Source organism: Cydia strobilella, chromosome 18 (genome assembly GCF_947568885.1).
Source record: "Cydia strobilella chromosome 18, ilCydStro3.1, whole genome shotgun sequence".
Taxonomy (NCBI): domain Eukaryota; kingdom Metazoa; phylum Arthropoda; class Insecta; order Lepidoptera; family Tortricidae; genus Cydia; species Cydia strobilella.
In genome coordinates, this window is record NC_086058.1 from 2,332,700 (window position 1) to 2,356,933 (window position 24,234).

Below are 24,234 nucleotides of genomic sequence, written 5' to 3' on the forward strand. Positions count from 1 at the left end.
CGATCGATGCTATTAAGCTTAGAATAAATTTAAAAGTGGAAGTGGGTCCCCTAGACCCATATAGTGGGAAGATTTGCTGACTATGGATGAGGTCTTGGTGGCTCAGTTGGCAGAGCGCTGGAGTATCGATCCAGAGGCCGTGAGTTCAAGTCTCACCCAAGGCAGCAATTTTTCCACTTTTAAATTTATTTTAAGCAACTAAAATATAAATAAGTAACAGTTTGTGATTGCATTTATTTCATAAGATATTTATCGCTGGTGAAAATGTTTGATCTAGAATAAACTACCTGATGATTGGCCCTTTAAAGTTAGTTTACCTTATTTGAATTAAGTATCTGTTTTATTTTTTGTTAAGCTGAATGGGGTTATTCCGATAAATCATAATCATTATAGTATAGTCATCATCATCATGCTGTGGTAACGATAGGCAATGACAGTAAATATGACTTTTGAACCTATTATTTTGCGAGTAAGTAGCTATACAGTCCCCTTTTTCACATTTCTATGCAGAAGCTATCGGAATCACCCCCATACACCATATTAAAATTAAATTTATTTGACAACTATCCTTTAATCATTGTCTTCGGTTACCGCGATAGTTAATCATGAAATAAAACTCATAGTTTTATTTTGTGTGCATTTATTTATAGAAATATAGGTACCGTTGACTGGGATTTTTTTATTCATGGGGTTGACCATCAAGTTTTGTCTACAAATTTGTTTCGTAAACATCATAGCTTGCATTAAAAAACTAACTTCTTATCAGTTTAAAATTTGTGAATCAATGTTTTTTTTTTGTGAGAACGGCTTTTGCTGCCAGGGCAATCATCAATTCATCAATGTTACCCCACGAATTAAAGTAACCCCAGTCTATGTAATGATACTATGAGTGCTCTCTTTACATATTTATTTAAATGAATTGTATAATTTTGCCATTATTTTTTAACCGACGTCAAAACAGGAGGAGGTTATCAATTCGACCGTATTTATTTTTTATTGTTTTTTATTCTACGTATTTGTCTTGGAATGTAAGTTATGTAAGTGACAGCTCATATGTAAGGTAGACTTCCAAGTACTCGTCACTGTCACAGTACATGTCATCTTCAAACTTAATTAAATGTGAATATACAATGTATTGCAGGAAAGACCGTCATAAGCCACGAGAACTCTCGTATTTGTATACGTACGTCGCTCAGACACTGCCAGAAAGGAAAAGTTTCTCTCCTCCTGCTCTACCGATCTACTATAATTGACAAAGAGAATATATAGGCTAGAGGGTTACTGTCATAGTAAGTTTTGTAGTCACAGTAAATTTACTGCCATCTATCGACACACGATTAAAACTAACAATGAAAATGTATAAAAATACAAAAAAAATTATATATACTTAATACTTATACATTTTTGTGTATAAATGATTTTTTTTTGTATTTTTTTATATGATTTTGACCCATGTTCTTTCACTGATAAGTGTTAAAATTGTTAAATAACAAACGAAACCGTCAACGCCATGTAGCCGAGAATAGGCCAAAGGTGTAGGCGCCCTCTATCCGTGATTTTTCTTGATTTCCGAGGCACGTTTTTTCCTTAGACTGTATTCATCTTATACGGAGTTATATATGTCTTTGATAATTGGAGTATGTGTACAAACTGTACAAAGGCACAGGGTAAAAGCGACGAAAGAGCTTCTAGACGGTCTTCTCCTCATTGACCTTACGTCATCACCATTAGCAATAGAAATGATAGCAGGGTGTCATCTATTTTACATTAGCGTGTCGAGCACTGGGACGTTTACCTTACACATTTTTTACATTCAAGTTATTTATACATTTATTTTTATAATTTATGTGAATTTTGTTTTATATTTAAAGTTCAACGTGATATTGTTAATCTAGTATTTATTTAGATCTCGACGCACAATGCAAAACATAAAGTATTCGTTTTTTTATTTGAAACAAATTTTAAAAATTTTAAGTTTTTTCTGAATATTTTTAGAATTATTTTACTAAGTTCACACGTAAATAGTGGGGATGTTTAGTGCCGAATTTAATTCATGTTGTTTTTTTATTTGTACTTAAATATTAATTATGAAAAAAAAAGCATAAAAAGAACTGTATACAGTCATACGCCTAATGTTATGTATATTGTACCCGAAGAATAATTAGTATATCTATTATGTGACGTTCATCAGTAAAGGTACTTTATGCTGGCAGTCGGCGCTTAGGGTCAAAATATTTAGATCACTACGGTTACATTCACTAGTATTTTTAGTCGCTCTTGTTCTTATAGCTGTAATTCAAATAAAAAATCGAGATGAGCAAGAGCCAATATTATAGGTAATGTTTTTTGAAGTTTTGTCTAGTGGAATGAAATCGAACAAAATATTAATCACCGATATGAATCATATGATACACGAACACGATGTTTTAGTGAGCTGTATGCTTTATGTTTGTTTTGCAAATAAAGTATTTATATCTATGACGTGTTTTCTTACTTTTTCGCCATCAGATATATCGGAGCGGCCGAGGTGCTCAAAAATATCTCGACAAGCACTCTAACGCCTTGACAAGAGGCATGTTCAGATAATTGTGAGCACCTCGGCCGCTCCGATATATCTGATGACGACTGTACCAGCGTCCTCACTGTTAAATGACAATTTGTGGACCTTATTGCAGACATACGGTACATCGATGGTCAGTAAACCTTTTGTACAGAGCGGGACACCCGAGTCGCTTACCGGACTTGATTGATTGACCCTTTGTTGACATAATTATTGAAAGTCATAATGTAATGATTGTCAGATTACCATTATATATTATATACCATTAGTCATAATTCTGAAACCGTTAACTTTTCAGGATTTTCGTAAGGTTATCCTATAGATTAGGTTAGGTTAGGTTTGTTTTATGAAAAATCCTGAAAGGTTACGCGTTTCTGAGAAAAACCAAATTATGACTAACGAAAATGTGGACAAACAATACATTATGACTTAAAACTTTATGGGAAACAATAGAGACCCCTACTGAGCGTGCCGGATTGGCGAGCACCTACTGTATGAAACCAAAATGTGTGGGCGTGTGCGTGTAAGCGGGCTCCAGTAGAAAATAAAACGAATTTTCATATACACATACAAAAGTTTATTTGGATAACACAATGCCGATTCTCACTAACGTCTCGCAGCAATAAATATACTCAAAACACAACTAAAAATAACCATCTGTGGTCAGAAAAATACACTTTTTCCTATCGTTTTAGGATCGGTTTTTCGATGTATAAGTAAGCAGCAAATGCTAATACTATAATTGACGAGTGTCTTTTCAAAAGGGCTTATTAGAGAGAAATAAGCTCTTTTGAAAGAGCACTCCTCAATTATATTATATAAATAATTATATTATTCAGTGAACGAGTACCGATACTTGCCAACAAAAAAAAAACAAACGAAAAATCACAAAAATAAACACGGCAATTTTTATAAAATCTTACACAATAATCTATGCCTAATAATATTAAGTGAAAAATGGTAACATATTGTGATTGTGAATAAAATATAAATAATTGCGCACTTAAATAAGATAGAAACCGAACGGTGGATATAAAGGGACTTAAAAATATATACTATATCTTTAGTAGAATAGCGAATCTTGGCAAGATATAAACAAAATCCATGTTATTTTAAATATAGGCGGGACAAAGACGACGATAAAGATTTTTTAGATTATTTGCAAAACTGAGCATAGTTAAAATAGTAACTAGTCTTGCTAAAATTCGCTTTTCACCTAGAGGTCCCTCCACACTAGTGCGCGAAGCAGCGAACGCGAGTGTGGAGTCTAGTTCGCTAATCAGCGAAATCGGCTCCACACTCGCGTTCGTGGCTTCGCGCCGCGTAGTCTGGAGCGGGCTTAGGATTTAAGACTAAATTAATATAAACCAAAACATCGGACAAGAGATCTGGATATAAAACACAGCATTATATTATAACCGCCACCGCAGAGCTTAAGTCTTTTTACTCACAGCTAGGTTGTCATGCTCTTATCTCTTTGTGTTATGTTTTCTTACGACGATTCTAGTGGTATTAGCCACAAATCATACACCAAGAAAATGATCTCTGAGGGCCTACCGCGAACACCGAAGTTTGCAAATTGACAGAGAAAAATGCCCGAAATTTTCGAACGTCTGCGTTCGCTGTAGGCCCGTGAGCATACACTGTAGTTCATTCGCGTTAAGTATCCAGTAAAATTATTGTCCGCCGAATTAACCAATCAAATCGTTACTAATTAGAAAGTAAAGTACACAGTGACCAGGGCTATGTTCCGAATTACGCTCACAACGCTTACAGTGCTGGCTGCCGGTCCGAATCAGTTAGCGCGCTCAAGGCCGCGTGAGTGGTGTTTTGTTTCGGACCGGTCATGAGCGTGTTTACTGTCATGTCAACGTCAACTGAATTTGATTTTTGTTCGTTAATAAGTAATCAAATCGTTACTAATTAGAAAGTAAAGTACACAGTGACCAGGGCAGGGTTCCGAATTACGCTCACAACGCTTACAGTGCTGGCTGCCGGTCCGAATCAGTTAGCGCGCTCAAGGCCGCGTGAGTGGTGTTTTGTTTCGGACCGGTCATGAGCGTGTTTACTGTCATGTCAACGTCAACTGAATTTGATTTTTGTTCGTTAATAAGTACAGTTAACAGGTAGTAGGGCTATGTTCCGAATTACGCTCACAGCCCGCTCACGTTCCGACCGATTCACGCTCATAGCGCTTGTCATTGTCAAACGTCACCTTGACATTTGCGCTCAAGGTGCTTACGCCTGGGAGTGTGAGCACCGTGAGCGCCGTCCATTGACGTCATCAATGACGTCACGATATCTCATTAAAGTGCTATGAGCGTGAATCGGTCCGATCGTGAGCGCTGTGAGCGTAATTCGGAACATAGCCAAGTTGAAGGCATACTTTCTAATTAGGAACGATTTGATTGGTTACGAGCATCGCCAGGCCGGCGGACAATGATGATTTTACTGCATTCTTAACGCGAACGAACTATATTATGAAAACCTTCGTCTCAATCGGGTAGGATTGGCGACATCGGACGGCGATAGATCAGCTCGCGGCAGCGGCGAGTCGTTATCGTTACTCGCTCTCTGTTATGGTATTACATTCATTCACAAGTTGCTAAGGCAACAGACAAAGAAAATAGTATACTAGTGTTGCAATCCACAGCGAAATGCAACTAGAATCCAAACTAGAATTACCTTATACTTAGACAGCGCTTACGCCCCCGTCAATGAGGGCTATCGTTTTTTTGCTCACCAGTTGGCGCCTCTGTTGATGGTGGTCCAAAAGACTAAAGAACAGCTGTCAGTCATTGAAGTGACAAGTGACATTTGACATTTCGAACTATGGAAAAGACCACCATCTACACTAGCGCCCCTAGCGGCGAATTCATACGCGTTAGCCCTAATTGACCAATAAACGTAATTTGATACAATCGCCTCTTTTCTACCATTCACCTCAGCGGAACAATGATATAAACATATTAACATATTGTTTAATTCAATACTAAGTTAATTTAACAATCAATTCAACCAAAAACCTGTTTAAGTACCTACTAAATATAGTATGAATTAAAAATCATCTCCTTACAACCGAAGATACATTACAACTATACTCTGTATCTTTTGGTATTTAAATAAAAGTAAAAAAACAATTTGTACATTTTCGCGTAGTTATAACTTTTATTGGTTAACCAACAAAATACAAAACCCCTTGGATCTGTCACTGAACGACCTGACTTTAACCTACATTATTTGATCATGTAATGTTTTCAACTACCCTCAACTAGCTTAAGGAGCCATTTGAGGGTAGATTTTGTTTACTTTTATTTAAATACCTAATGATACAGAGTATAAAACATTAGTAGCAAGATGACCGGTAGCAGAGAACGAGCAACAACAGAATAAATAAAATTGGTCCAATCAATAATAATGACCACTACCCTAAACTACACTACAGCATAAGCTAGCTACGTATAAGATCAGCAATATTTTGACTACACGCTTCCACATAACAAACCCAATGTTTGTCGAATGTTTTCAAAAATGCTTACAACTGATCTATTCTAAATACCACCTTAAAACTGTACCGACAAAGTACATTTTCTAAGTGCTCGTAAGTAAACATTTTTGAAAACTTGCTCCTTTCCAGTATGCAACAAAATGGCTGTTGAATCCGACGTCATTTCTACTTAATAAGTAGAAACCAGGGTTCGAAATTATCCCGATAATTATAGTCTTTGATAATTATCCGATAAATATCGGAGTTTTTTTATTACCCATTGAAATATAAGCTAATCATCATTAAATTTTAGTCATCAGTAAATTTAAGGTTATTATCAAATCGGTAATTATCAAGCATTAAAATCACAATAATTATCAAGATAACTAGCATTGATAATTATCCTTTCGAACCCTGCTACTTAACCAATAATAGCTACTTTATTTGAGTTTCTTTGTCTTGACTTACACAATCAACAAATGATATTTTTTATTTCTTTAACACATTCACTACCAACGCGAGCTAGGCCGACGAGCGTAGCCGATAAAAAGAGAAAAGAAAACCCGTATGCAGCGAAAAGCGCTTACGAACAGAACCCGCCTAGCGTGTTGTTGGCAGTGCAAGTGTTTATGAATTATGGAAACTATCCCAATGCACACATTTCGCTAATAAGTCAGACACACAAAGGCCATTTTTTTGCATCTGGCCACACATCCACCACTCAATACAAGTCGTCAAAATCAACAAAATCTTATTATAACAAGTTATCAGATAAATTATCACAAGTAGCGCAAATCAAGCCGTATACATCATGTAAAGCGTCACGCACGCACGGCGAGTACCTCGAAGCACTCGCTGCTCGCTGCGTCACACAAGACCGCCAGTCTTCTACATTTCAATTTAATTAAAAACAATAGATTTGTATTTTTTTAATGTGGTATAACCACAGAATAAATAATAGTACTACCGTACAAAAAGGACACTTTCTAAAAAACCGAAGTCTGACAGCGATTCAGGGACGAATCACGCTGTACCTTTCTAATGCATGGCAATATCCCTTTCGGCTATTTAGGGTTGTCAAAATTCAAGTTATTATCTTATCTATGGTCGTGCACGCAAAGGGACGTCGCATTGTGTCAACCCTAATAATTGCTCGGAGCAATGTTGAGCCGAGAAAGCCCGAAAGGAGGAGTGTCCCCCCACTTATTGGCCACTACATAGTAATTAGCCACTCTTAAGAATAAGACTTCTTTTGACTTGTTGTTGTTGTTGTGTTGTTGTGTGTTCTGATTTGTTAGGAAAGGCCAATTACTATGTAGTGGCTAATAACTATAGCAGTCACCCTATGCGGTCGTTTTCTATACTTCGTTTTTTTGCATTAGAAAGAAGGTAAGCGACCTTCACGTGTCCTTTTATTAAAAATAATAAAATCACTTTTGAAAAATAAGTGCGACAGAGAGGCAACACGTCGAACGTGGTTTACGATAGGCCCTCTGTTCCGTATGTAACCTAAAATAATACAGAAAAAAGAACACGTGGATCATTCGGCCAATGAGGTACAACATTTTGTATCTATGGAAAAATGTCGTTGGCCGAACGACCGAGTCACGTGGTTGTATTGTTTTTTTTTATATCCATATGGAATTAAATTAAGGATTATAAGATACAATATCGGTCACATTAGAGAGAAGAGTTTTGTTTTTCACTTCCAAAATTGGAAAAAAAAAATATTTCCTAGTTCCAATCAACTTTTCTGTTGAAAATTGTTACGAGAACAAAATTTGTTCTGGCTTTTTCATTATATATTCGCCATTATAAAAAATTCCATATAAAAAATTGTAAAAATTTACATCTTCCAATTACCAGAGTACACTTTAGGACCGACACCGACATCTCACTTTAATAGAAGTAAAATTACATCATAAGATTATCCAAACTGTTCTAGTCTTGCCCTCAGTCTCATTAGACCTGATATTTCCTATACCTAAGAGTACATAACATTGACGAATGCAAAAGCATGTCAAGCCAACATCTCAATAACCCAACAAATACAATATCACTTCACTTTTCAATAAAACCACGAAAACGCGTACAAATTTCCTTGAATACTTTTTTGTAGATTTTTTTTATTAGACCAAACCAGGGTTTCATCATCATCATGTCAGCCGATAGACGTCCACTGCTGGACATAGGCCTCCCCCAAGGCTCGCCAGGGTTTGGTTAAGGAATATTAAGCGTAATGTTACATTAGATAAATTTACGTAGATAAATTAAGTGTGATTTGACGTTTTTTCGCGGTGCTTTACTATTTGGCATCGATTTATCCAAATGTTGTAGTCAATCATATTATGTACCTACCGATTTTTAAACCCATTTATTGTTTATTAAAATGACAGATGTCATCGAATCAAAGTAATAACATTTTTTTTTTGTACCACTGCTTTATCGATAACTATTACCCCCAACGTCAAGGTATCAAGGCAAAGCTTGTGGCAGTTGTGGCCTAAATCGGAAACATAAACTTGACACTTCACAATAAATCAGGTGCTGCCCTTTGCAGTTCACGTACACTACGCTACCTTGTGCGTTGTAGGTTCTACCATCTTGTGGCGTAAATTGGAAACTTAAGCTTGATATTTAAATTGCGCGCTAATAAACAGGGGGCTGTCCCCTACAGTTCACGCTAGCTGCCTATTGTTTAGTGTTGGTTGTTGTTTTGTTATAAAATGGTATGACATCTGTCATTTCAACCATCTAAAAAATTTAGGATAGGTAATAATTATTAATCTTTCACTCGTTAAACAATAATATGATTGACAGCTACATTCATTACATCCATAAATTCGATTCTCGTCATTAACCTTCACTAAGATGCACGTACGTACGTACGTAAAGGGGCCCACTGATTACAGTCCGCCGGACGATATCGGCCTGTCAGTTGTTCGGAACTGTAAATTTTTTGTCTGGTTTGTTTTGACAGGCTGATATCGTCCGGCGGACTGACAAGCAGTGGGCCCCTATAGATGCACTTCAATACGTTCATAACCCTTTAAACGCCCACGACATTTAAAATTGGCGCAAGCTGTAGTTCCCAGTGACAAAAACCATATATTTACGTGGGGTTAGAATAGGAATATAGCGTTTCAAGGGTTAAGACTTGACAGTAACAGTAGTAATATTATGCTGTACTAATATTGCTACATTTCTGACAATATCTCTCTTCTTTACTTCTAAATTACTACATCCTTCACAATACCTACGAAATCATGTTGTCAACCTAATTTGGCATTGCTAATCAAGTATCTCTTTCAATTATTGAAACAGCTTTTTCAACCATTGGGAAAATAGGAACTAAGTAAGATATAAAGCTAAATAAGAGTCAGTCGACTCAGTTAATTCGGTAAAGATATGAGAGAGCAACTCTAATGGAAGAGGAAGCTAGTTTCAATTATTGAAAAGAGTTGAGATTTTGTTTTAGTTTGTGCGGTAAGAGGAGTTGTGGTATATAAGGGAACCAATACATATCACGACTCTTTCTCTTTCTGCACAGACTCTAGGAGTCAGTGAATTTATTTTGTTACCTTTATTTACCTAATAGCCTAAAACCAACAAGATTAGATACCGTGGGCGACGACGGCGACGGCGATGTGTTGGGTTCTGTTTGAAGTAGGTACTGTTTGAGCGCGAATCTATGAGTCTCAAGTTTTATTTATAGAACTCATTTGTACAGGACTGCGTTATAATTTTATAATCCTCTTCACCACGGTGCTAAGTGAGAACATGACTCTATGACCTCAATGTATGTATATTCATTTTCTTTGTAGTCTAAATGCCAAGTTAGGTTGACTTACATAATACCTAATGTAAATTTAGCTATTACTTTGCTAAGCATTGATCCTCATTCGCTCCTTAGACTTATTGAACACTTTTAACCATTTATTTTTTCACGTGGTTAATTATAACCACCATTTGGAAATGTGTTAAATTTACGTCTCTATAGTCTTTTTAAACGGGAAGGGTAGGGTGACATTTGATTTTTTTTCATTCCATGCCATGGATGTTTCAGACCTATCCTTGTTTGACAAAAATAACTTGAATCTCAATAAGACAAATACATATATTCGTAGCTTAGAATATCTCATTATAATAGACATAATTCACCAAAAAGTATAATATTATGTATACCTAAGATACATTTTTATATCGTCGAGTTTCATTATGTAAAACGGAACTCAATGACGGCTATCGTTTTTTTGCTCACCAGTTGGCGCCTGTTTTTTTTTTTTTATCTGGCTTTTACTCCCCGCAATTTTGCACGGGGTGAATTTGCCAATGTCGGTTTTTGACTTTCACACGTGAGGAGAATGTTCGGTAGTCTGGGCGCCTCTGTTGATGGTAGTCCAAAAGACTAAAGAACAGCTGTCAGTCATTGAAGTGACAAGTGACATTTCGAACTATGGAAAAGACCACCATCTACACTAGCGCCCCTAGCGGCGAATTCGTACGCGTTAGCCCTCATTGCAATAGAATTTCACTCTACTTATCGACCGAATCGATTCCGCTCGTGTCAAATCGGTACAGTCGCGTCCAATTGTGAAGGTATGTCTACTTAAAAATATAAATCATCACCAATAGAATCGATTATATTGCCTTTGCAAATTTAATCGAGAATCGTAAAATTCGTTTCTAATTTACACTGTCACAACCCTATAATTTATTTTTGACATGTGTCAGCCTACCCTTCGAGTTTGAAAAAAAAAACGGTCGAATTGATAACCTCAAACATCAAACATTTATTCAGCAAATAGGCCACAGGGGTACTTTTACATGTCAATTTTTTTTTGAAGTTGGTTAAAAAGACTAGTAAGTTATATAAATAATGCCGCATCTTTTATTTCTTTGGATCCATTTTCAAATGTATATAAGTTCTCGACTATCAGTTTATGTATACTAAGTTATACAATAATAACAAATGTCAAAGAATACAGTCAGCAGCAGAAGTAATAAAGCGTGAGAGGTGTCTAAGCGGATCTGAATACAACTCAGAACAGTCAAGTTAAAATCTCTCATCGCCACTGCTGTGGCCAGACCCTTACTGCCTTTGTTATTTGGACCAAAATATTAAGTAATAGGCCGCGGACTGGACGGGCGCGTTCAATCATTCATTGTACGGACGACCGCCGCGACGACAGCGTTCAGTCCGCAGCCTTAGGAAACCTTAACTAAAAGCAGCCTTATTCTACGATTACTCATATTTTAAGCCTAACTGGCCACGTTTATTCTAAACTCAAGTAGCTGCCCGAACAGTCGTCATATTATAAACGAAGGCACGCTTGAATGAGCAATAGCAACCCTTATATCCTTAATATAGGGTTTACAGTTGTTCAGCATACCGTCAGACTAATTACCTACACCGTTTGACTCTAAAATGAGATCACTCTAATACTTCCACCTCGTAATTCTAACAGTAAATGTGTTAAAAAATATCACGTACCTGAGCTAGTGATACTAGCTTTGTCTACATTTTAACCCTGAATCAACATATATACTGTACAAAATCTTCATTTCTAAAGAATTTCATTACTAAACTACATCTTTCATCTATATTCAACAGACATTGTCATTGTCTTTCTTTAGGATGACAAAAATATATAATTTTAAACAGAAATTATGATTAATATAATTTTATAAAAGGTGGGATAACATAAGGATATGTTGACTGTAGTATCTGGTGTTATAGACGAAAATCTGTTTACAAAGTGTCAAAAGGATGTACGGACGGAAGGACGGGTGTGTAATGGATAACTTACGTGAAAAATAAGTGTCACTTTTTAACACTACGCGATTAAAAGAGGCAGACACTGTCATTATAACGCTGTCACGTATACAAATACAACCATCATACTGCAGTGTCATGATTTGTCATACAAGATATTGTAAGTTTTGATTCAGGGCTAACAGATCAGAAGTAAAAATTTTCTCTACTGAGCTCGTTCACTTACCTGTACTAACAATGGCATTCTGTTAAACAAAAGCCGTTATTTATTTTGTGCGAGCGCGTGGCCTTTGTGCCTGAGACTCACACACAATGGCCACGCGCTCAGGCACAATGGCCACGCTCTCACAGAAAAGAAATAATGGCTTTTGTTTAACAGAATGCCATTGTTAGTACAGGTAAGTGAACGAGCTCAGTAGAGAAAATTTAACCTATAACAGTGTTCAAGCCAGATTGGTGCTCGGCGACATGGCGATGTAGTGGTGCTCTATGGGCGCCGGCGGACAGATCGGGGACATCGGCATGTAGTCGCTCTCACTCATCTGATGTTTTAGACGAATCTTATTTATATGCTCACTGCGCAATATCAAGTCTATGATCTCCTGAGGCAAGGTGAGTGACGATATAGAATCATCGTTGAATTCTAAAGATAAATCAACATCGAAATCGTCAAATTCGTCATTGGGTTCGAGACATTCGACTGATTTTGAGCAGCGAGCGGTAGTAACATGCTCCGTCTCATCCAAAAACTCACAGCTTTTGGTCTCACCGACTTTGGATAAGCTCCCCGGGGCGATTTTTAAGTTTTTCATCTTCCGGCTGACTTTGAAGTTTTTGAAGATGTCCCGGGTGGGGGTGAAGTCGAACTTCTTTTTCTTGGTTTCGACGTCTTTATTCTCTTTGGCGGTTTCTGACTTCGGCGACATGATGCGGGAGTCGCTCTTGAGGCGTTTCCGGAACACGCTAAACGCCTGAAATAAATGTATGTTTTTACTTATACCTCACAAACATCTATTATGACTCTTATGCGGCGCGTCAAAAATATTCACAGGGAAACTAGAGCTAATTTGGCTTTTTATTCGTTTGAGACAATAAAAGTACTCAAATGGCTGGAATTTGGCAAGACGGTGGGAATCGAGTTATATGGATGCGCCACCGTTGGTACACGTTCTATTACATTGCTCACGATTGTTTGCGAATAGACAGCTAAAGAAATGCTAGGGATGTTATAGAAATATGTTGTGGTTTTGGCAATATCATACCATTTATACTATCCAGTGCCGGCCCGAGTCCTTGATCAGGGTAGAGCGAAATCGGGTTTTGGCGCCCTTTTTTGAAACTTTTTACCCAAAAGCAAAACGAACCGTATTTTGGGCCCGCGTCTTTTAAAACTTTTTTTTTTCTCATTTGCCGTTTTGGCGCCCCCCTTGCCATTCGGCGCCTAGAGCGGCCGCTCCACTCGCTCTACCCTAGATCCGGCCCTGATACTATCATCAAAGATAGAGATTACTCGGTAATAGATGGATACAGTCTAAGGAAAAACGTGTCTCGAAAAGAAAATTTGATTCTCGATCAGATAGCGCCACTACCTTTGGCCTACTCTGGTATAGACGGCGTTGACAGTTTCGTTTGTTATTTAACAATTTTAACGCATATCAGTGAAAGAACATGGGTGAAAATCATATAAAAATAATTAATGCAAATAAAAAAAACATTTATCCATATATAAATACATCTTTTGACATTTTTATTTTTAGTTTTAATCGTTTGTCAATAGATGGCAGTGAATTTACTGTGGCTACAAGATTTACTACCACAGTACCGCTCTATCCTATTATATCCTCTTTGCTATCATTCTTTATAGGAATTTAATTGCAAAGACTAGATTTCTATCATGGTTATCAAGACATAAAGTCTGATATCGTCATTTAGCAGAATTTCGAAACTACCTCAAATAATGGATCAAAGCCCCCCGCACCCCATTATGTTACTCTTTGAGGCTTACCTCAGGCTGGATCTAGATGGAAGTCTTAGTGTAAGGCCTGAGTGGACGCTCGAAGCGGAGCGTTCGGCGGGGCGTGCAGCGTGGCGTCGGGCTCACAAGTGATGTGAGCGGCGTGCACTAAGGCCGCTCCTATACGTTTGCATTTGTTTAACATGCACGCCGCACGCCCCGCCCCGCTGCACGCCCAACTCGAGCGTCCACTCAGGCCTTACACTTAAGTCGCAGCTCATCTAGGAAACTGTGTCAAAACGGAAGACTGACCTGCCGGGTGGTTTTGGGCAGAGTCTTGGTCTTGGAGTCGGAGGCGGCGGAGCTGACGCTGCAGCAGCGCGGCAGCGAGCCCAGCGAGCTGTGCCGCGTCACGGCGTCGCCCGTGTTCATGCGAGAGCTCCACGACTCACCTAGCTTCATTGTGCTGAAAATAATGTATTATAATATTACAACTATTGGTTGCGTAGGAAGACTGGTAGGGAATCTAATAGCTAAGAAAAATTATTGGCGTGATAACAAAAACAACTTTCGTGAGGCTACATTTTCGTATTTCAATGCCCTGCACACAATATCTGCTAAGATATTCGCGTTGTACGACGTAATACGGCTTTTTTTGCCTCGTAACAACAGACAAATTGACATAATACATGCTAGTCTGGCAAACCAACTTTGTAGAAAAAGGTGGCAAATATGAAAAATGTGTGCGCGAAGGATCAATCTCCCAACTACCATACCAATTTTAAATTCCAAACCTTTTTTACTGGCAAAAAGATTTGAATATTATAAAAATACTCCTCAAGTACTAATTCCAATAGTTTAAGTAACAATGTTATTATTTTTAAGCCGACTTAATCATAAGATGTATGGCTTATAAAATAAATAAGATTTAAAAAAAAAGGTTTGCCGGACTATATCTAAAATAGTATTAAGAAGCATACAGTTTTTGACGACCGGTCTGGCCTAGTGGGTAGTGACCCTGCCTGTGAAGCCGATGGTCCTGGGTTCGAATCTCGGTAAGGGCATTTATTTGTGTGATGAACACAGATATTTGTTACTGAGTCATGGATGAAGTATTTGTATAGGTATTATATATATCGTTGTCTGAGTACCCACAACACAAGCCTTCTTGAGCTCACCGTGGGACTTAGCCAATTTGTGTAAGAATGTCCCTATAATATTTATTTGTTTATATCCCAATGGTGTACGTAACACACATAGTCACACACAAGCACACACTTACCCGAACGGTAACCTCGGCGGCAGCGGCGGCGGGTATTTCTTCCCGGTCCTTCTCATCGTCGCATACACGCACTCCGCCACCGACTCATACGTGGGCTCCTCCAGCCTCAACACTCGTTCCACACTAGTCTCACACTTCACACTGCACTTGACACTAGTCCCGTCGTCGCGGACAGCGGGCCCGTCCACGTGGTCGCGGGACATGGTCGTGTAGAGCTGGTCGGGCAGGTCGGGGATCTCCTCGTAGATGCCGGACGCGACGGAGAGCAGGGAGCGCCGGTCGGACATGCTGTGGAACAGGTAAAGTTTTAAGATGGGACTGACGCAAAATTGTTTGAATTTTTACACATTTTAATTAATCTATATTTGAAAACTAGACTATATTTGCAAGAGCAGAATCCAAACAAAACCGGTTAAACATGGCTGTAAAAAATCACGAAAATGAGTCTAATTTTCATTAATTTTCAGTTGGTTACTTTGATAATGAAATAGCTAGTGATATAAATAGCCAAGGGATCTAACGAACGATATTTTCAGAGTAATCGAGTTAAAAGTGTAAAAACCCCCGCGATAGCCATATCTTTCGTAGCAAAGTTTCGCGCATCTCCTTCACATGTGTATCGCTTTCCTAGTCTATCTGTATTCTGTAGACAGCCACGTATACCTGTCGTCCTTGGCGTCGGCCACGAGCCGCGACACGCGCCGCGGCGCCGGCGACGGCAGGTGGCCCGCGCCCGAGCACCGCGACAACTGCACCTGTGCGGGGGTTTCCTGCACACACAACACACAACACAATGTTTCATTTGGACTTCCGGTTCGAACGCCATCTTGATAGTAGTCTCGTGATTAATTCCTTTGTTTTTTGCTCATTTATATTGTTTAAAGTGTAATATCGATAGCTTTATTATACAATAATCTAATGTGGTAGTGTGCAGTGAATGAAGAATTAATCTCAAAGCGTGTTTAACCACCATTTTGGAGTCAACGGCCGGTAGTCCACGTGCTTCTCGTAAAATCCAGCTATCGGTTTTACGAGACAACTACAACAACCACCGAACAGCGTCGTGCTCTCATTTATTTTGTTCCTACCCTTTTACGTGACATTGCCTACGGGCAACACCGCCCTCAAATCCATCAAGAAAAAGAAAAAGAAAGAATGTTTCATTTTTTTTTATTAGCCTACTTTGCCTTTGGCCTCGTTTCATAATAGGCTAGATGACAAATTTTTATTAATGGTATCAATCGATCAGGTTTGTTTTTGGGATCAAATGTCTATAGGACCATGGGCATTAAAGCAATACAAAAGTCAGAGATGATAGTCAAAGTCCGACAGTCGTACTTCACTCGCGAAACGCTCCTTACAATACAAAACGATATGTGAAAGTGACGTGAAGGTCACTGAGAGTGAGAGCCCATTTTGAATGTATGGAAAATAAGTAAAATTGCAATTTTGTAGGAGAAATATTGCGTTTATGCACATAGTTGAGATACAATCTTTTTTTGGATAAAATGCAAGGAATCGAATGGTATCATTACTTTATTCCTTTTTGGAAGTTAAAAAAAACTTTAAATTTTGAAACTTTTAGATCCTGTATTTTTTTATCATTTCCATATATTATTGTGATAAATTGCTCATTTGCTATCTATTTTACTAGATTTTGTTACAAAATTCAACATGTGTCATCATCCCTATTAGCCAAATGTTGATGTTAAGCATTTACTTATTAATTGGAAATAATCTGATGGAGCATTCCGCGACATTATCTACCGTTGTTCCGTACGAACGCGAATTTTCTCAGGATTTGCAGGTATAAGAGCTTCCTTTTCTGTGACAAATGGTCAAAAATATGCAGAGAAAAATAATCATCTGCTTTAAACGCCGAAAAAAAAGTCGCAACAGGAAATAAAATGCGTCTGTACTGGACAGCCCGAGGAATGCTCCCGGTTTGATTGAAATTTATTTAAATTACATTGAAGTAAAGTCAATATGGAGAAAACCGTTTGTATTTTTTGGTTGGGTTACTTGTAAGTCAGTCCGAAAGGAGCTTTTAGACGGTCTTATCCACTACTATGGGTATAGAACCGTAGACCTAAGGAGGTTACTACAAATGCAACGCTATAAAGGACATCATGTTAAACTATAAATATAAACTGGTATCTGAATAAGCTAAGCGCTGGGTGAACGACATCCGACGACACGGAGGTCGGGACTGGATGAATCGGGCACAAGATAGATGGAAATGGAAGAAGGGGGAGGAGGCCTACATCCAAGATTGGATCACCAAAAGGCCACCATGATGATGATGATCTGAATATGTCTAAACTTTAAATATAAGCTGATAATATAGGGTTACCTTCATCATGACGAGGTCAGTGTCGTCAAGCGCCACCTCCGCTGGTCCACTAGTAGACCAGCTGCTGCGTCGAGTATCGCCTGCACATATCGAAATTATTCATTACTATAGGTATAATTAGCTCCATGCATGTTTTTTAGGGTTCCGTACCCAAAGGGTAAAAACGGGACCCTATTACTAAGACTCCGCTGTCCGTCTGTCACCAGGCTGTATTTCATGAACCGTGATAGCTAGACAGTTGAAATTTTCACAGATCATGTATTTCTGTTGCCGCTATAACAACAAATACTAAAAAGTACGGAACCCTCGGTGCGCGAGTCCGACTCGCACTTGGCCGGTTTTTTATCAATCATAGCTAAGAACCACCGCAAGGAAACTCGCTTTCACGTAAAAAAGAAACCGCATCGAAATTGGTCCAATCCGTTTGAGAGCTACGATAATAATACAGACACACATAGGCGTCAAACTTATAACACCCCTAGTCACCCTGTCCAGGGGTTATAAACTGTAGACGTTCGGAGCCATAAATCTGAGCTAAAAATATATATTATTAAAGCCTTTTTACCCATGTCACCGTCAGAAGTAGCCCGCAAGTCGCCCTCGCTCCTACTCAGTCGTTTGTTCTTCTTCGCTCGGCCAACGGAGTCTCTGTTTAGTGATGTCGCTATTTCTGCAGCCAGTGGGCTGGACAGCATCAGCGAACCCCCATTATGGAAACCGCTGAAATATTTAAAAAGTTTGTGGATTTGGGTTATTGTGTGAATCAATTTTATACAAGCTCTGTCCCTAATAATTTTCAAACTGCTGTTTTCTCTTTCGAATTCTGAATATCAGTTCAATGTAGGTATTACCACACAAACAGTCAAATACGCAACTGAGATGTTAAAGCATATGAAAGTGAAATGGAATAAAAATGACAAGCATGCCGATATTAATTTGTTACAAAATTCTACTTAAATTAGGCATTGTGATTGGTGAATAAAATGGTAATGTGCTGATAATGATTGTCATAATGTATCAATATTTGATATTGATAGTATCAATATCAACTAATCAGTGTACGTGATTTTTTGAATAATATTTTACAATACGTATGAAAAATACTTTGCATAATTGTTAATAAACGCCAGTTATTTTTATAATCCTATTAAATATTTACCAAAACCACATTTTAAAGACAGCGGACAACGTATTAGGAAATAAACCGACAAGTTTAAAGTCAAATGCATAACTGCAGGAAAATGTTATATAGAATTCCCAGAAGTTGTTTACGGTAATACTGTTTATTATGTTTTACATGGTAACTACGTGATAAAACGTCTTATTTGATTTGTGTTGACTGGTTTATGTATCAAACCATAAAATGAACACAATTATTAACTACGTTATACGATAACAAATTTAATTGAGTGACGTACATTACAGCATTTTACCTTTGGCTTCGGGCTTCAATTCATCACTCGTTCGTAAATTCTTGTTTACCGCCCTTGACACACAATGTACTAATACGTCCGAAATTACATTACGACGTACATTACAGCCCTAGGTCGAAAAGGTATTTTATTTTTCACTACCTTCAATCTACAAGTGCAATTCAAACCCAAACCTACAGGCCGAACCACATCAGATGCGTAATGCAGCAGACCCGCTAGTATATACACATGCCGGTTGTAATGTTTGGAATTATATGTAAGCTGTCAAATAACTTCTATTTCAACGACAACAACGTCTAAAAAAGCGGTAGGTAAGTCTTCTCAGGGTGTTGGCCGAGCGAATTTTTTTTTTAATTTCTTTTCTTCTGTTATTAACATAGTTTTTTAAGATTTTAATGTTAACAACGTTATTGATCAATGATCTGAAATAAACGATATTTTTAAATTACAAGTATTACAACCTCGTGCACGCTCATCTACACAGCTAGGAGCCACCATGCTTGCATTAGACATCTGTCATGTATGCACAAGAAAAACCACAAACCTATTAACTCCGACAACAATCCTATTCTTATCATCACTCATCGTCACATCATTAACACATTTCCACGGTATGAGCGTAGGTATGGCGTGAGAGCGGGCGACGACAACGCCGTCGGCGGTGATGGTGAGCTGCCCGTCGCCGCAGAGCATCAGCTTGCGGGACAGCGAGCTGCTCATGATGGTCACTGAGAATGAGTCGCGGGTGGAGCCTGGAATGATGATGGTTGAGGACAGTTTTGATGGTGATCATTTAACAAGCAATGAGGAACGAAAAATTTATCTTATACCTTTCAACAAGCAATTCTTGTATATATGTATATATTTCGGGGATCCCGTAAACGGGGATCTAGCTAGGTTTTGCTTTGCGAAAACGCGCATTTTTGAGTTTTTATATGTTTTCTGAGCAAAGCTCGGTCTCCCAGATATTCTTTAGTTATACCAGTGGGTTTTCAAACTCAGAGACAGTAATATAATGTGTGATCTCTGATTTCGTAATAATTCAGATTGCAAGATAACTTTTTTGCTAGTTGTGTTTCAAAGATTCAGTAGGTACCTAAGCGATAGAAATGCAATCAAGAGCATTAAAAACTGGTTTTGTAAAGAATAAAAAGTTACTTATGGTTACTATGTTTGAGTGTAATAGTAAAAGGCTAAAAATAAATAGCTAAAAGGCTAACACATGGTTTCGTACCTTAGCCCAATCTGCCCACTCAGCCGAAATAATATGAAATTTTAACTAACCCTTTGGTGAGTTAGTATTTAGTATCTGCACAATACTTATTCTCATATTATTTTATTAACTAATAGTTTCGTACGGGATACTTTCGTGCACTTTATCTGTATAGAAAATGTTCTTATCAAAACTGCCCCCAAAAATAAACAAACAGCGTAATCTAATGAAATCCAGGCGGCTGAATGGCGTCGGATCGCACAGGATAGGAACGAATGGCGAAACCTAGTATCGGAGGCCAAGATCCACTTCGGGTCGCCAGAATCTAATGAAATGATTCATAATGGTAAATGATTGCCTTAATGAATGGAATGCATATGTCAACTGCATAACATTGTTAATGAAAACTATGAGTCAGGGGTCGTTAGATAACTGGACACCTGTCTCGTTCAATTTAAGTTAGTAAGACAGTGTGCATCGCAAAGCGAGGTTTAGACTAGCAAGAACTTGCATCCAATTTTCATTCCATTGTGGTATCTGATCAAACTTTTGAATGCAGTTTACCTTAGTAGTCTGCAATGTAACGTAAATTTCATGCAAGTTCTTGCTAGCCTAAACCTCGCTTAAAGTGCGCAACTTGCTCAAGTAAAATTGGCCAAAATGTTTAATGTAGGTAGTAGTCACAAAATTGACAACTGGAATAGATAGCACTGTTCTTCAAATTTCAACATTTATTCAGTAAATAGGCCACAGGGGCACGTTTAAACGTCAACATAGAATTTACATACAAGCAAAAAAAACACATCAACAATTATAAAATACAACTAACTGCAAATATCCTTTCAAACTACTGTATGGTACGGCGACCTGCAAAATTGCATGGACACATTCTGAATGGAATTAATAGGCTATTAAATGATATACTTCGTTTTTTTAGCATTAGAAAAAGGGTAAACAATCTTGATGTTTTTTTAAAGAAAAACGCTATTAAAAAAATGTGTCCTTCTCAAGTAAAAGGTTACCACAATTGTCGCTTACCACAATACAGGTTATTCATATAGAGATACAAAAAAAACGACACAAATCGTTTCGAAAAATAATAGAACTATGTGCTTTGTATTTCTGCATTTGAGCTTCTGTTTCATAATCATATTTTAAAGAGATTGGTGTATTTCGATATTGTAATGAATAAATTTAATAGCACATTATTGACATCAATAGATATTTATACATTGCACTCATGAACTCATGACCTACATTGAACATTATTAGACATAGGTATTTACCTAACAATGCTAAAATAGAGCCAAACAAATGGGAGATGACACGAGTGATTATATGAAGACTCGGCAGAATACCTTAAATATTGTAGGCATAAATAAATAGAAAACTACCAAAATTAAATTAGGCGGGTCGCCCAATAGACCGCGGGCCAGGAACAGATTTCCATGACCAATCGCCTCCCGGGCGAAAACTCGTATAGTGGTTAACGATTATGTATGATGAACCCTCGTGAACGTCAGCTGCCGCTCCGTTGGTGGGTTGAGGAATGGCAGCAAATAGTCTATAAAAAAATTTTTGTCTTCACCACCCGCTTGATACTTTGTCAGATGATAGTTTAGATGCTATTGTGAATAAACAAAATCGTCAGCTGATTGTATCGCTGTAGAAAGACAGTCAGCTGGTCACAAGAACATGTAAAAAAGGAAATTCTTTTCAGTCATCGGTGTCATCGCCTCCTGTGTTATACTTTGTCAGGTGATAGTTTAGATGCTATTGTTAATGAAACAAATCGTCAGCCGGTTGTATCGCGGTGGAAAGACCGTGCTACGCGTTTTGGTGGCTGCCATTCCTCAACCCACCAACGGAGCGGCAGCTGACGTTCACGAGGGTTCATCATACATAGCCGTTAACCGCTATACGAGTTTTCGCCCGGGAGGCGATGACTGACGAAATTTGCGCCTGGATCGCGGTCTACAAGGCAATGTGGCGGCACGTCTACACTGCTACTGAGCTGAGATTCCTCGGGAGGTGGCTCGTTCTGTATGGCCTATTGGCATATTTTGTCTATGTCTGTAATTTTAGGAAGTTTACCAACTCAACCTACTACCTTGTAATGTAACATTTTATTTATGTAATAAAACATTTCCATTTTTTTTTTCATCTTCCACATATCAATGAGAATGGCCGAATTAGTTCAAATTTGCATAAGCTTGGAATCTGTGACATCGGCGGATTCAGGGGGAAGGTCATGACCCCACCACGATTTAAATCAGTAATGAAAACAAAACAAATCATTTGCCACACTTAAATTGTGATTCATAAATTCATTATGTTTTTGAAGCTACAGATTTTTGTAATTTTAAAGCAATGTTCACAGTATTATCTAACATTCCAATAAATGCAGTGTAGCAATTAACCTGCATATACCAGTTTAACAACAAAAACTGTTTACATAAACATGACTGTGCCACCAATACTAAATGGACATGAACACGGAACACTGCTGTCAGCAAAAACAAGTGACTATCAGCAATTGACACAGTTATTGATAAATAAATCATTCTGTGTTTTGAGGGCAGGCTTTAGCTAAAATTTTAACCCAGAAAGGTATTTCTAGCGTCACCATAGGCCCTTACCTCATGCCACACCTAACTTGAACAATGGTGATGGCAAATAGTCATCAATTAAACATTTGTATGGTAATGTTCTTAAATGCTTGGAATTAGCATACAATCTAATGACGTTCGTGGGTTTTAGGCCCATGCTCATTCTATGGAGTACTTGGTTATTTGTAGTTTTGCAGTTTGAATTCTAATAAAAAATATTTTTGTGAATGTTAGTAATCAAATTTCACTTTCACTATAATAACACACACACACATACATTTGTGTAAAGTATGTTTGTAATTTCAGCAAAAATGTTTTCAAATATACGCTACATCTTAACAACTCGAATGAACTTTGACCAGCATAAAAATAAACAATGAAGGTAGAGTACTCACCCAGTAATTGTTTGCCGTCCAAGAGGGCTCTGATCTTGTCCATCCAAAGCTGGGCATCCTGCAGGGTCTGTGCCGCGAGCAGGATGCGCGGTTTGTGCGGCTCCAGCGCGGAAAACACGGCAAAAGCGAACGGCCGACTACGGGACTTCGCCCGCCGAACCACGCTGTCTGGAGGTAACTCCACTGCCCCAGCCGACGCCCCCGCCTCGCTGCAGTACACCGCCAGCGACCCGCCGCCCGCACACGTCGGACTTGGCCTCAATATGCACCATTGCCTCTTCCACGTCTAACAAATAATACACAAATCAATGTCACACCAATGTTTTCATCACATGCAAACCGACTGAAACTTACCTTAAAAGGATTTAGGCCGAGATTCGACTTAAAGGGATATTTGACATCTAGGAAACCTGACATCTTACGTTATTTAGGCAATAAATACGCTAAATAACATTTCTTAATTAAATAAACACGAGGTACCCGATTCAAACTATTGTTTACACAAAGCCATTTAAGCCATAGACAAAATATATATTTAATATTTATGCCATCAGTTGCACTGCACCAGAGATAATATAAGGCTGGCCACAGACGTTCGGTTTCCTGATCAGGAATTCGAATTGGGAATACAGCAAAGAGTAGTATGGAATACCACATACAGATAGTGAGTATTAAAGAGCCCACTGACTATCAGTCCGCCGGACGATATCGACCTGTCAGTTAGAACAAAAATTTGACAGTTCCGAACAACTGACAGGCCGATATCGTCCGGCGGACTGATAGTCAGTGGGTCCCTTTATATTCTTTGATACAGATTCGGAATTCCGTAACCATTGCGCACTCATTCGATTTTTTGCGATTGCTAACCTTTAGAACTCAAAATGTAGCAACTAAAATAATACAAAGGAACGTAAATCGTGACGGTAGCTCAGGAGACTTTTACAAATAAGGGACAAAAAAACACAAATTACACATAACCAGTGCATTGTGAATATTGTGATACACCAGAACTAGCGAACTATAAAATAAATAAAGTGAATTAACTATTTAGTGAAGTGTTACAGAACTTTAAAACAAAAACAATAAAATTGCACTAAAAATTACTTTTCATTTCTCATGCTCTGAAAGAGGGTCGTTGTTGTTCTAAAAGGTGTGCAGAAAATGATACGTGT

At 38.2% G+C, this 24,234-nt stretch overlaps 1 protein-coding gene across 1 annotated transcript; it reads right to left on the reverse strand.

Moving 5' to 3' along the window:
• Positions 1–3,114: 3,114 nt before the first annotated feature.
• LOC134749504 (uncharacterized) lies at positions 3,115–23,564 on the reverse strand. The gene is made up of 9 exons (XM_063684445.1): positions 23,417–23,564; positions 23,063–23,348; positions 19,390–19,597; positions 17,978–18,132; positions 17,413–17,492; positions 15,723–15,829; positions 15,060–15,347; positions 14,090–14,243; positions 3,115–12,794 (listed from the first exon to the last, which is right to left on the reverse strand). The coding sequence occupies exons 1-9, from the start codon at positions 23,477–23,479 to the stop codon at positions 12,267–12,269; spliced, it is 1,869 nt and encodes a 622-aa protein (XP_063540515.1). The 5' UTR covers positions 23,480–23,564; the 3' UTR covers positions 3,115–12,266.
• Positions 23,565–24,234: the final 670 nt, after the last annotated feature.

Bases quoted from the DNA above. Each gene is read 5' to 3' on its own strand.
- LOC134749504 (XM_063684445.1), bottom strand. From the start codon at position 23,479: ATGTCAGGTTTCCTAGATGTCAAATATCCCTTTAAGTCGAATCTCGGC. The intron at 19,598-23,062 runs GTGAGTACTCTA...TCATCATTCCAG, and splicing joins GGACGGCAAACAATTACTGG to GCTCCACCCGCGACTCATTC. The intron at 12,795-14,089 runs GTCAGTCTTCCG...CATTTATTTCAG, and splicing joins TGCCCAAAACCACCCGGCAG to GCGTTTAGCGTGTTCCGGAA.